The sequence below is a fragment of the Suillus fuscotomentosus genome, assembly GCF_016647785.1.
Source record: "Suillus fuscotomentosus strain FC203 chromosome Unknown F5891scaffold_20, whole genome shotgun sequence".
Taxonomy (NCBI): domain Eukaryota; kingdom Fungi; phylum Basidiomycota; class Agaricomycetes; order Boletales; family Suillaceae; genus Suillus; species Suillus fuscotomentosus.
Genome location: NW_024539532.1, coordinates 627,233 through 640,305, shown reverse-complemented (window position 1 = coordinate 640,305; position 13,073 = coordinate 627,233). Strand labels below are relative to the sequence as shown.

General features: G+C 48.2%; 3 protein-coding genes across 3 annotated transcripts; 2 read left to right on the top strand and 1 right to left on the bottom strand.

The window, feature by feature from the left end:
- Positions 1–196: 196 nt before the first annotated feature.
- F5891DRAFT_1127999 (P-loop containing nucleoside triphosphate hydrolase protein) lies at positions 197–2,128 on the top strand (the record flags this gene model as incomplete). Its single annotated transcript, XM_041364236.1, has 7 exons — positions 197–931; positions 984–1,127; positions 1,180–1,293; positions 1,344–1,799; positions 1,857–1,904; positions 1,956–2,027; positions 2,075–2,128. The coding sequence occupies 7 exons, from the start codon at positions 197–199 to the stop codon at positions 2,126–2,128; spliced, it is 1,623 nt and encodes a 540-aa protein (XP_041227397.1).
- Positions 2,129–2,459: 331 nt separating this feature from the next.
- F5891DRAFT_232196 (Endonuclease/exonuclease/phosphatase) lies at positions 2,460–4,891 on the bottom strand. The gene is made up of 6 exons (XM_041371021.1): positions 4,706–4,891; positions 4,611–4,642; positions 4,493–4,560; positions 3,796–4,431; positions 2,798–3,740; positions 2,460–2,744 (listed from the first exon to the last, which is right to left on the bottom strand). Exons 1-6 carry the CDS (start codon positions 4,727–4,729, stop codon positions 2,609–2,611), a joined length of 1,839 nt encoding a protein of 612 aa, XP_041227396.1. The 5' UTR covers positions 4,730–4,891; the 3' UTR covers positions 2,460–2,608.
- A 569-nt stretch (positions 4,892–5,460) lies between these two features.
- On the top strand, positions 5,461–10,077 carry F5891DRAFT_232192 (uncharacterized protein). Its single transcript, XM_041371020.1, has 23 exons — positions 5,461–5,647; positions 5,704–5,906; positions 5,955–6,110; positions 6,159–6,200; positions 6,250–6,307; positions 6,358–6,382; positions 6,433–6,816; positions 6,866–6,896; positions 6,948–7,055; positions 7,106–7,337; positions 7,396–7,525; positions 7,582–7,617; positions 7,671–8,392; positions 8,442–8,475; positions 8,531–8,592; positions 8,650–8,783; positions 8,837–8,877; positions 8,936–8,950; positions 9,003–9,153; positions 9,205–9,235; positions 9,285–9,366; positions 9,422–9,605; positions 9,668–10,077. The coding sequence occupies exons 2-23, from the start codon at positions 5,897–5,899 to the stop codon at positions 10,015–10,017; spliced, it is 3,018 nt and encodes a 1,005-aa protein (XP_041227395.1). The 5' UTR covers positions 5,461–5,647; positions 5,704–5,896; the 3' UTR covers positions 10,018–10,077.
- Positions 10,078–13,073: the final 2,996 nt, after the last annotated feature.

Here is a 13,073-nt window from a genome sequence, read left to right as displayed (position 1 = left end):
GACAACTCGTGCAACTAGTGCACCACCAAAACAACTTGGTTTGTCAACAGGACTACGTCCTCCGGGACGTGTCATTTCAGCATCGCGAGTCGCTAGCGGAAGCGAACTACAAACAAAAGAGTTCCGTGACCTGAAAAACCAGGTTGCTTCCATCGAATCCACACAGCTTGCTAATGCCGAAAAGCTAGCCCAAACTATGGATGCGGAGCGCGCCAAAGTAGCCGAGCTCGAAGCGAACCATCGTGCTCTATCACTCGAGCTCGCCAACGCCAAGTCACTTGAGCTTGATAAACGGAGAGAGTTGGTGAGCGCAAGCGATGAAATCGAGAAGTTGCGCATGAAGCATGCTAAGGAGATTATGGAGCTCGAGATGGAAGCAAAAAGTAAAGCTCGAGAGGCAAGAGAGCTTGCAGATGAGTTGAGGCTGGCGAAGAGTGATTTGGAGAGGGAGAGAGATAACGTGTCAAACCTCAAGGCAACACTGTCACATCAGTCTACCTCACATATTGCTCTCAATGCGCAGATCAATGCTCTCCAGGCACAGAAGGCTGCTACGCAGATGCAGCTCGATACTTTAATGACCACCTCCTCAGACAAGACGCTCGAGCTCGAAGCCGCGCATCGACGAATATTGGACCTCGAGCAAGACGCTAGGGAAAGCGAGATGGTACGCCGGAAGTTGCACAATATGGTTCAGGAGCTCAAGGGCAACATTCGGGTGTTCTGTCGAGTCCGCCCTGTCCTCACCTCAGACTTGTCGCCCTCATCTTCGTTCACCAGCAACCTAACTCCTGATGACGAGGAAAAGGGACGGGAAGCTGATATAACATTTCCTGACAAAAGGGACCACAAGGAGATTGTCGTTTCCTCTTCGAGCTCCAGCGCCATGGGCTCTGAGCGCAAAGAAATCTACAACTTTGGTTTTGACCGGGTTCGTTCTCTCCTAACAATGCTTGCACGATCTTGAGGTTGCTCTTCCTCAGGTATTCGAACCTGAATCGACCCAGATCGAAGTTTTTGAGGAGATTTCATTCCTCGCTCAGAGCTGTGTGGACGGTTATAATGTCTGCATATTTGCTTACGGCCAAACAGGTTCTGGCAAGTCTTTCACTATGGAAGGCGGATCGGTATACATTTTTTTCGTGTAGGTTTCATATGTCTCACCCACTATTTTTTCAGACCGAGGCCACGACAGGTATGATACCTCGCGCAGTGAATCAGGTATTCAAAGCTGCCGATGACCTGAAGTCCAAAGGATGGGAATACAAGATGGACGGCCAGTTCCTCGAGATTGTGCGTATCTTGTCGTTATACTACAGGGACCCAATTGAGAAAATGCGCAGTACAACGAAACAATCAACGACCTCCTCGGCAAGGGTGAGTTCGACAAAAAGAAGCATGAAATCAAGCACGACAAGTCGGGTACTCGTGTCACTGATGTGAACGTGATGCCTTTGCAATCTCCAGCGTCTGTCACCTCCCTCCTCCGTGTCGCTAACTCCAGGCGCACCGTGGCAGCTACCCTTATGAACGAGCGTTCGTCGCGTTCGCACTCTGTCTTCACACTCCGAATCTCTGGTACAAACACCCACACCGGCGAGAGCTGTGAAGGCAGCCTCAATCTCGTGGACCTTGCTGGTAGCGAGCGCCTCAACTCGAGTGGGGCTGCGGGGGACAGAGACCGACTGAAAGAGACGCAAAATATTAACAAGAGCTTGAGTGCGCTCGGGGACGTTATCGCTGCACTAGGCGAAAAAGCAGAAAAAGGAGAGAAGCACATTCCATATAGGAATTCAAAGGTGATTTGCGGGCTTCTTAGCCCCATGCCTTCTGATCGACGCTGATGAGGTTTCTAGCTGACGTATTTGTTGCAAAACTCGTTGAGCGGAAATTCCAAGACCCTGGTAAGCGCGGGATTTGATTATGGAGATGTTAGTATGACATGATTTTGGCAGATGATCTTGAACCTCTCGCCGCTGGCGGCACATCTGAATGAGTCTCTCTGCTCCTTGCGATTCGCGACGAAGGTGAAACCCATCGTTCTTCCGTGTGGTGACTTCTAAGCCTTTTGTAGGTAAATAATACCATGATTGGAACTGCCAAGAAACAAATCCGAGGATCAAGTTAGCCGTCCGTCTAATGTCTGCCGCCCCACGTCATCGTCGCTGCTGTCGTGTAGGCGGATTGCGCTTCGTATTTTGTTATTCTATAATATAGCCGCCGTGTCGTACGCAAAATTTTCTGCATTTCGCTTAACGTCAAGAAGGTGGTGGCTGCCGTGAAGCGCATTTGTCGTGCGCTAAAGAGCATAGTCCCGGACCAACAGCGTACATAATGAACATATTATTATTATTATAGTCTATCATCCGTGCGTTGAGTTGCGGATCATAGCACTCAGAGGTACAAAAGGTATAATTATCTTCGTGGATTTGTCGTGGATAGATGCCAGCATCGTGGTTGTATCGTGTAAACCACGCACCAAACACGTGTCTGATGCTCATGCGATGACACCCTAAAATAAATGCCTAATGAAGGACAAGAGCAACCGTGGCCCGAGGTATGTATGTGTATGCAACCAGTGTAATTTGCTTCGAGGCTGTTTTTGATTTCATGACGCGGAAAACTTGTCTTTGGCTTCCCGTCTGGCGTCGTTGCCCCATTTAAAAAAATTGCATCGGTATCGGTGATCCACCTCTTCGCGAAGACGTTCGCTTTTACCTTTGTCATACCCCGGGCCGACAGACCTAAATGAAAGGAATTAGATAGAGGCGAAATGAAGGATCATGATGGGACAGACCTCGAACAGAGGAAAAAAGTTTTACCCTTGTTTAAACCCGGCTTGTTAACGGTGTGCTCCTTCGCAGGTTCACCGTGTACAAGACAATTTGGTGGTTGGATGGGAGCCATCAGCTGTGACCACGCCGCTTTACTTTGCGAAGCCGAAGGCGTCGCTGAGGTAGCTAAGCCCTGTGAAAGCGGATTTTCAAGTGAAGCGGCAAGCTCGAGTGCGAGCTGATGGTCGGAATCTATGTAGTCCTGGTAATCGGTGACGTCGCTTGGAGAAATTTCCTGGCTGCAAGGATGCGAGACTGTCGGTTGCGCAAAGAACGAGGAGAGTTTGCTTTGACCACCTTTCAATTTTTTGGGCGCTTTCTTTGCTGCATTGTCTGATGGCTTGCGTTTGGTAGAACTAGCTGGGAGCGTAGTTTGGCGTGACGGACTGGGATTTGACTGTAGCGATGGTTCGGGTGGCTGACTCGTGGATGCGCAAGCCGAATTACGAGAGCTCAGCGAGGGATTTGAAGGTGGAATAACAATGGCAGACTGCGTGTGATCGGGCTGTGCAGTACCAGAATGATCCCTGGGCAGTTGTGTGTCTGGAGTGGGTGAAAGCGACGAAAGCGGAGAATTGCTAGGTGGATGCAGCTTGTTCCCTTTCTCAAAAAACATGGACAGTAGTTTCTGCTTCCCGGAATACTCTTCCCATCGTCGTGCTGCGAGCCGAGGCAGGTCTTCCCGATTCCCGTTGATTGGCAAGACGTCACGGAGGAATAATCGTTCGCCAGCGTCAGTTGTTATTTCGTCATGAAGATCGATGTATATCGGACAGTGATCAGAACCTTTGAGCGATGGCTGAATGTCTCCGTGCTTGATCCAGGGAAGCATACCGGGTGTAACGAGAATGTAGTCAACCCGGGTACCATAATTGGTCTCTCGAGCTGAAATTTTCGTGTTCCAACCTAACATAAAAAGCATATTAAAGATGGGAAGAGATCAACCCCACTTGCGTCTTACATGTGTACATTGCCTTTCTGCCAGGCCAGAATGTCCGCACGGCATCTGTCATGCAACCAATAGGACTCAACCACCTATGAAACCACGCACGAGCAGGATGGTCGTAAAAAGTTGCAGTGTTACTAGCAAGATGACCGTCGCAATGGTCCAGTGGCGTTGCACAGACATTGATGTCACCGACGACCACAACTTCCCGGCCTTCATTCATGAGCTTTTGGACTCGATCTTGCAACATGACGTGGAAATTTATTTTGAAAGGAAGACGAGCATCAGAAGTTTCGTTTGGACAATAGACGTTAATCAATACGAATAGGCCAAAGTCTACGATCAGGGCACGGCCTTCAGCATCTAAGGCAGCGAAATCGCTTGGGGTTGATCCATGCTCGTCCGGCATTAGTTCGATTTCATGTGTGCAGGGATATGAGCAAGATATCCGATCATCCGACGTCAGAGGTGGTTTAGGCTGCAAGATGCCGGAGAGACCCTCCTCTGCCCGGAGTGGAATGACAGTGCGGGAGTTAGCGTAAACCGCGACACCACTATACCCTCCTTTATTCTGTGGGAAGGAGAAGAAAGCTTCAAAATCTTCTGGTAAAGCAACACAGCGTGACAGGCTGGAACGCGAGGTTTTCATTTCTTGGATAGATAAGGTTTGGGCATTCGACAGGGGAAGGTGAAATGAATGAACAACGCGCACCTTGAAAGCAGATTATATCTGCCTTGAGATGCTCCAGAATTCCCTGAAATGAAGTGAAGGTATTCCATCTATGGTTTTTAGGCCCTTGGAAACCAGGTGGAAATCATGGATAACTCACGGGTGATATTGAGGAAGAGTTCTGACACCATTCTGTCGGTCAAAGCGGAATGTCAGAGTACATTCTTTCGTGAAGGAATTGGGATCATTTCTTACAATGTTCCATGAAAGGATCCGCATGGTTCATGAGTGCGTTAAAATGTCCTCTGCTACGGATGAGTTCGACTGGATCTACTGTACTCAGTGAGGGAAGGAAGTCGCAGTGGAAAGAGCAATCGAACTTCCCTTTTTTGGCATCACGAGTTGGTCATTGTCACATGCTCCGTCACATGTCCAATCGATTGAGACGACGACGATGCAGCACGCTCCTACCACATTTTATTGAAGATGATACCAGCGGCAGCACTATGGCAGAAATATTCGAGGGTCCTCTTACTTTTCCACTGAAACAACCAGTCTAAACGGTTTCGGCATATCTTTCACCAGTTGCGGACCACGTCATGGAGCCCTTTTGATACCTCACTCCGTAGCAGCCTGAGAAGTCTGAGATCATGGCCTCCTTTTACGGAGTTCTCCGCGCAGGAGATAGAGCCGTACTGGAAGCTATGATAAGGCTCTGAAAGTGTATCTGTACGTGGTCATTTGCTTCTGACTGAGCACTGACCATCGCGTCTCTGACAGCCATATCCGATTCCTGCAGGCTACCTCTTCAGTTCATCCCAAATATGTTAGTCCATTTAACAAAAGTTTCACCTCCGCGGCCACAGGCTTCCACTAGTCGTCCATCTATGGTCATCCTTTGATAATTCACTTACTTGCAAACACGTTGCTTCCGCACGTCTGATCCATCAGTACCCGATCACACCGTTTTTACGTCTACACGTTGCCCTTGAAACCCGTCCATATTATCTCGCCAATTTTTTTGCCCATTATTCTGTCCCGTGCTTATGTATTTTGAGAATGATTCACCGTAGATTCACTTATTATCTTCCTATCAGCTTGACAGCACTCTACTATAGATCAGCGCAGCTCCACGTCAGGGTCACCGGTGCTTCGTATTCTTCCTCGAGGCTGTCACGCTCCGAATCGCTGAGTTCAGTGAGTCTAGCGATAACATGCCGTCATCTTAAATAATTCCTCACTGAGACATTCAGCGTATGAATTTCGCATTTCGCCTTCAAATCACGACTTCTACATGCGGTGCTCGCCTAGGCCGTTCTGCCGTTTGAAGCATATTTCAGAGCCTTACTTTAGTTCCCCATTTCAACATCAAAACTAGGATCCGATCCTTGCGTCTATAATACCCAGGGACGATCGCTGCAGCAAACACGGTAGTGTTTTCTCTCTATGTTTCGTGGTACGTCCTCCAGTAGAGCAGTTTTGACCATTCTCACTTATCTTGAAGGCACAGGAGCAGCACATGCTGCTCGTTCTTTCCATGACGCAACCTCAAGCCCCTACACTCGAAGTGAAGCGTTTACGGACCCGAGACGGAAGCAGACAATCATTAGTCTCTTGGATGTCCTGAGTGAGCTTAGCAACGAGGCGTCTTCAGACAATGGTCAGTCGTCCCCGCTGGCCATCATACATTGTTAATTGTCTATTTTAGATGCCAACCTTCCTTCTAACTTCGAAGATGACCGAGACGGCCGTGAGTGGTCGTCAGCGCATCACTCAATCTTGGCCTGAGTTGTTTTCAGCTACTGTGGATGAAAAACTACAAGTTGCAGGGTCAGAATTGTTTAATAAGTTCGAGAGGTAAGACCCACATTGTTGTTCTGTCTCCTTGCACTGACTAGTCTGCACAGGCGGATGGATAATCTTGACAAAGAGGTATGAACAGATGCAGCTCTCATGCCTTTTAGCGCTCACCTCCCATGTAGCTCCGGAACTTCGCTAACGCTGCCCGTCAACTTGGCAGTTCCGTTGGAATATTGTCCTCTGCTTTTCGACTACGGGAACGCCTCACAAAATTATTGTTTCTTTTTCGCGAGAACGCAGCTACGCTATTCCCTCGGAAAATTTCGCGTCAACCTCGGGAAACATTGGTTAACCCTAACTTGATGGACCGACGACGTACATGGAGAGGTCAACAACCCCCGCTCAGGCCCATACATGATGATGGTCTTGATCCCGAAAGTTTTCCTGGTCAATTCGCTAGTTTCGCAGAAGATGTCGTAACGTTCCTGAACTGCTTGAACGAGTTTCCGGAGTTTACAGATGAGGCAGTCAATACGTCAATGCGTGCTTTCGAAGTCGATCTCAAGGTAGACTATTTGGTGTGTTACATTATTCTCCGTTAACCGTATCTTCTAGTATTGGGCCTCATGTCTTCAGGAGTACAAAGGTAACGTGTCTGCATGGGCTTGCATTGGACAATCTTCTCAACTAGTTTCAGGTCAATTTCGGTATCCAGCAGTGCAGCGCTATATCCACGATCTGACATCGGAAATTGGGGAGCACATCGACAACATCACGGTCAATCTGTCGATGTTTATTGAAATCGGTATACATACAATCCATCCTTGGCACTTCCAAACTTATGTTCTCCTCCAGGCGTACCGACGATTAGGTTTGCCCAGCAGCATGCAGCAGCAAACCTGCTAAACCTGTCGACAGTCGCGACGTTCTTCTCAGCTGTGACAGCAACGACCTTACAATTCTCATACCAGTTGACGGATGGAGTGTTGGAGAAGTCTGTTAATGCGTTCTGGTTCTCCTCGTTGGTTTTCAGTATAGCAGCCGCAGTGAACAGTCTACTCGGTCTCACCTGGAAGCAAGCCATGTAGTAAGTCTATCATTCGTCCTACCTGTACCTGTACTCGTGTCTAATGACAGTCATTCAGTCGTTCTCCGGGACATAGGGTACCTTGGTGGGTATTGATATGGATTAAGCGATCGCCTTTAGTCTTTCTCGTCATGTCTGTGGCATGCTTTTCCGCGGGCTTGATGCTTTTCACATACGCTACAGATCAGGTATGGGGTCTTATTGTACTGATGGACGCGTGTCTAAGACGTCATATTTTGGTCAGGGTTTTGTTACGTCCACAATCACCACTGTTTTTACAGTAAGTCTATTGATAGTTCTGCGCTTCTGAATTGCGTGCTTACTTATTCCCAGGCTGTCACTTCCTTCGGCCTGGCTGCCGTCTCCGCTTGGTTCGCCTCAGAACGCTGGATATTCGTTCAGCATCGCGGTCATGTATGGTTGGAGGATGTGATAAATGAAACAACCCACCGCATGCTCCTCCTTTCTGCTGTTGTGGAAGTGCGAAAGATCATCCATTACTGCAATCAACGCATCTTGGCGATCCGCGGCTTGATAAGACGAGTGTCTTTCAAGAAGGTAACCAATGCGATTACACGGTTCAGACATAAGCACCATACTCTTCCAACCACACAGGAGGGCCCGCAGATGCTTGAAATTTCTCACCACCACGAACCAGCTTTATCTATGTGCTCGGAATACACCGAGCGTCCCAATTCTTTGGATGCACCTGCGAGTGAGGAGAGCGAGTCTTCCCGTCGATCCATTGCCCGTCAGCGCTTTAAGGGAGCTGTTCGTTCTGTCATCATGATGCAGCAACAGCAAGCGGGGCAGGTCCCGCTGTATCTACGGCCCTTCATGCCGCCACGAACACCTTCCTTTGACCGGAACTCCACTGCGGGAATGTCTCCCACCCGGTTCTCGTCCATCGGTTTGAATACCATTCGAGGACAGAGAGTTTCCACGTTGATTCCAAAGCTGAGAACTTTGGAACCCATACAGGACCTTTCCATACATACAGCCCTTGTTCGGCATCTACAGTTCTCCCCAAACGGAAAATATCTCGCTACGTCAAGGTGCGTTATGATTTCTTTGTGGCTTCTCCGGCTGATATGCTGCGTCAAGTTGGGATCGGTCTTCTATCATTTTTCGTGTCGGGGTAAGCATATGAGGTGTTGCGCTTTACAAACATTGTTTACATTAATTTTGCCCAGGAATCTTTTTCAACTCAGGCTGTTCTGGTACATGTGCGAGGTTTTATCGGCCAAGTTGCATGGTATGCAGCGAGTGTTTCACTATCTTTAAATGCAAATGTTCAAATGTGATCGGACAGGTCTGCGACCGGTACCATTCTCTTAACAAGATTAACTCGCGGAATCAAGGTCTGGACGGAGGATGGACTCAGTAAGAGAACAATCGACCGGCCGCACTCTGTGTCATCTATTGCATGGCTGCCTAACAGCGACAGTAATTCGTTTTATGGTCCTGTCTGGTTGTACGTTACTGATGCTTTACAACAGCGCATTTCTTCTCCGTCGAAGGTAGTGATGTTTTTAGACTGGTTAGCACAACTGTCATTATTTGTGTATGCACTGATAAATCGTGAACTCTTTCTTCAGGACATCCAAGGAAAGGTGTGATCAAATTACTCGGTGTCAGCCGAATTCCGACTGAATATATTTCAAGGTTCTTGATTCGTATCACTTTGGTCGCATCCAGTTGCACAATGTAGCTGTGACTCCAGATGGTCAACGGCTACTGGGTGTGGGTCCACTCCTTGCCGCACCTAATGGATTGCATCCAAGCCGCACCACTAGGGTTGAAAAACGCATAATAGGTGAGCGTTGTGCATGTCCATAGGCCATCTGGTTGACTTCGTATACCCTAGTTTTCAATATTGAGACCAAACAATTCGAAAGGTGAGCTACCTTCATCTTTTCGAATATATTAACTGAAGGAGTTCAAAAGTCAGACACCCGTCGTGAACGACGTGCGTGATATCACGATATCCAAAAGGGGTGGAAACGTGCTGATTTCTTTTGAGCGCAAGGTACCGAGAGTCATGATATCTTTATATCTTCTGATCACTTATATCGTATTCGTAGACACCTCCACAGTTGTGGAAGATGGAGCTGGTACGGGATGCCAGAGGTCGTGAACAACATTCGTTTGCACAAGTCGCTAGGCTGCTTCTCCGTCATACGTATCTGCCCAAAGCTCAGGTGGATATCGCGGGCTCTAGCTACTTTGGCGGCAAGGAGGACCAGCTAGTGTTATGCGCAGGAAAAGGTACGTTTCTCCTAACCTGTCGGCTTCATCTAAAAACTGTACTCATGAATACTCGGACACAGCGGGCGATATCCACATTTGGGATCGCGATACTGCGGCTTTACTTCATTACATTAGACCCCAAACATTCGGCGGGGACTTGACATGTGTTGCATGGAATCATTCCACCGACGAACCCTTCATGTTCGCCACAGGCAGCCACGACGGTACGGTACGCGTATGGACAACACCAGCGGGGGACCGCTCTTCTGATGATACTTCCTATCTCGAGCGGCGCACTGATGCCGGTGCGACAAATTCGGATCAGTATGGGTCTTCGCCCATCCTGAGCCCGCCACCTGCGCCTGGATCCAGTCGTCGAGAAAGAGCGCCGACCATACGGACCACATTCTCAATTGGGCCCCCTGGGTAGAACATCGCTGAGATTCCGCATGAGCGCCTAATAGATGTGTGCGGGTCTGCATGTTCGCGTGTTCACCCAGATTTTATATATATTGTCCCTGTTAGTAACTTATTTAGGACAGTATAGTTTTAATACAACACTGTAATCACGCAACCATTCATTTTTAGACCCTCTTGGTCAAGACTACAGCTTGAAAATACAAACCAAGTATTGACGACATAACACAGAATCTCAGTCGCTTAATTCCGACTGTAATTTGCGATAGCGCATATTTCCGACCTGAGTGGATTTTCCAATCATACCGCGAAGAAATGAAAGAAGAGTATTACGTGTCGAACGAAAGGATTACCATATGGCATAAATGCAATTCATAGTATGTGGTAGGAGGGAAGGACTAGGGGCGTGTGAGTGTTGTACATAGAACATTTGGTCTGATTTCATAAATGTAATGTCGAGTAACCGTACGAGATATCTTTGCATTTCAAAACGCAAGAGTGACTGCTCGCGGAGAGGGCTGTATCTCCACGGGCAAGACGTAGCATACTCCAGTCTCTCTAGAAAGCTGGAAAAAAAAAGTAGTTAAGGATCGCAGCATGTAACATCACCGACGACTTACCGGCGAACCACGCACGTAAGCTGGATCTTGTAGCTTCATCACATGCCTCCATCGTGGATTGGAACGTTGTGAATGCCTCTCCAATTTTACCCGCCCGCATGAGAGCGCGGCATAGTTGCTTGTGGGCGGTGAGCCACAATGACTCAAGATCCCACCCGAAGAGCTGCCAGAAAAAACACGCAATTGAGCATGAAGAAACATCGTTGACTGTGTAACACCAACGTACCACAGTAAAATCCCCATACATACGATGAATTGGCGATTTGGAAAAGAAAACGCTAGCCTTGACAGCGGAAGTGAAATGGTTGACAGCTTCAAGCTTACGAGACCAGCTACTCAAGGCAATGGTGCCTAATTGGACACGTAGATACGTCTGATGCGAAAAGCGGTATCATCAAAGTCATCACACAAAACTGTACTTAATACTCACTTCAACGACACGGCAAGCAAGAAGATCGGTATCGGGAAAATCAGTGACTAGCTCTTGGACGCGCAGCATTGCCTCATCATGTTTATTTGCATTAAACAGTGCGATAGCCTGTGACTCATAATGAAGCGCGGAGTGTGCAATAAAAGAGAAACATGCCTTGATCAAGAAAAGTAAATGTGTTGTCCTTGCAACACCATCAGCCGATCTGAACGCAAGGTCAAAAACTTTCGTGGCGTCCTGGAACTGCCTTTTCCCATAGAGAGCGATGCCCTTCGCAATATAGCCTGTTAACGATGGATTAATGCGTATTGACTATGCCAGGATCAATGTTAGCCTATGTGAAGTGCACGCCGGATGACTTACTTCATTTGCATCTTGAAGTGCATGGTCCCAGTTGCGTTTGCGTGCCATAACAAATGAGCGAGTGGCATAGGAAGTGTAGTTGTTGGCGTGGGCCGTGATCCCTTGCGTGACTATCTTTTCAGCCGTAGACAATTCTCCCAAAAGAAGGGCGTTGCGGGCACTGGTGGTGATGGTGAGAATCTAAGGTATGCTCGAATTTAGTTATTAGAGTCAATGGTGGAAATATGCCTTTGAATCGGAGCTTTCAGCCTTGAAAATAGAAAAAGAGACGAGACGAGATGAACAATCAGAACGGACAGGATGATAATGGGAAAATACCTTTAACTCAGCATCCTTGGGCAAAGCATTCTTGGGTACTGCCCACTCTGATATCTTCTCATCGTCACCTCCGCTGAGTATATGCTTGCCATCCGTGGAGAATGTGACACAGCACACCCGGTCAGAGTGCTGGAAGATGGAGATAGTTCGTTGATCTGAAAGGCGCCAGAGACGGACTTGCTTGTCATCAGATGCAGAAGCGACGAGCGTTCCAGCAGGACTCGGATGAATCGCAATGACATTAACATCGTTAGTGTGTCCCATCCAGGCATCACCGACCTGCTCCCAGGTGGATGCATCCCACTCTCGTATGGTAGGATCCTCATTGTTGCCTGATGAAAGAAGGCCTGTGCCATCAGGTGTCCAGGTGAGCGAACAGTTATATGAGCTGTGACCATTAAACTTTGCGATACGGTGCCTCGTGCCCGGATTATGTATTTCGATGTTGCTGGCTGTTGCAATAGCAAGATGTTCGCCAGAAGGCGAGTAGCGAACGCAGAAGACACGATCATCACACGTGATCGGTCTTCCTTGTAACTGCCAGGTTTTCGTATCCCACAACTTCGCCTTTTGGTCCATTGAAGCGGTGGCTAGCACTGCACCACTGGGAGAAAAGTCCATGGATATCATCCCGAACTGGCTTTTGATAGCTTTGATGAGAAATTCTCCAGTTGCTCCGTGCCAGGCGATGACTTCTCCCTTCTCATCACCACTTGCTATCAATTGCCCGTCTCGCGACACCGCTAATGCCCACACCTCACTCTTAGTATGCCCCGCCATCATCTTCAACAATGTACCTGCCCTCAAGTCCCACATACGAAGCCAGGAGTCCGACGAGGCAGTGACCATACGCTGTCTATCAGGGAGCACTGCGACTGCGAGCACCGCTTGATAGTGATCTTCAAACGCTCGAATGGGTGTAGTGCTAGGGCTGAGCCTATTCATTTTGCTGGAGGCTGATGGTATTGGGTACGGTCCACTTGCTAGAGAGATAGTATCGGTCTCGTTCTAAGTCCTGAAGGTGCGTCCACCGAGCGTCTTTATACTGCTTCACAGCATCAGCCCCATCAGAACTCTCAATACATATAAAGCTGTGATGATAAGCGCCTTCGTGTTGCCGCTGATGAATCGACGAACTCTCCTGAATACCATGCATCAACAACAAAGCTATCGAACAGACTCAGTCCTTAGCTTCAACCGTCGAGACACCAAATTAATACGAACGTTCAAGCCCTTGCCAGCTCAAATGCACAATAGCAGTCTTTCAATCTCCACTAGTGGCACGTCCCGAGGCAGGACGCTTCCTTCCCACATGTTATAGTCATATTTATAATTCTT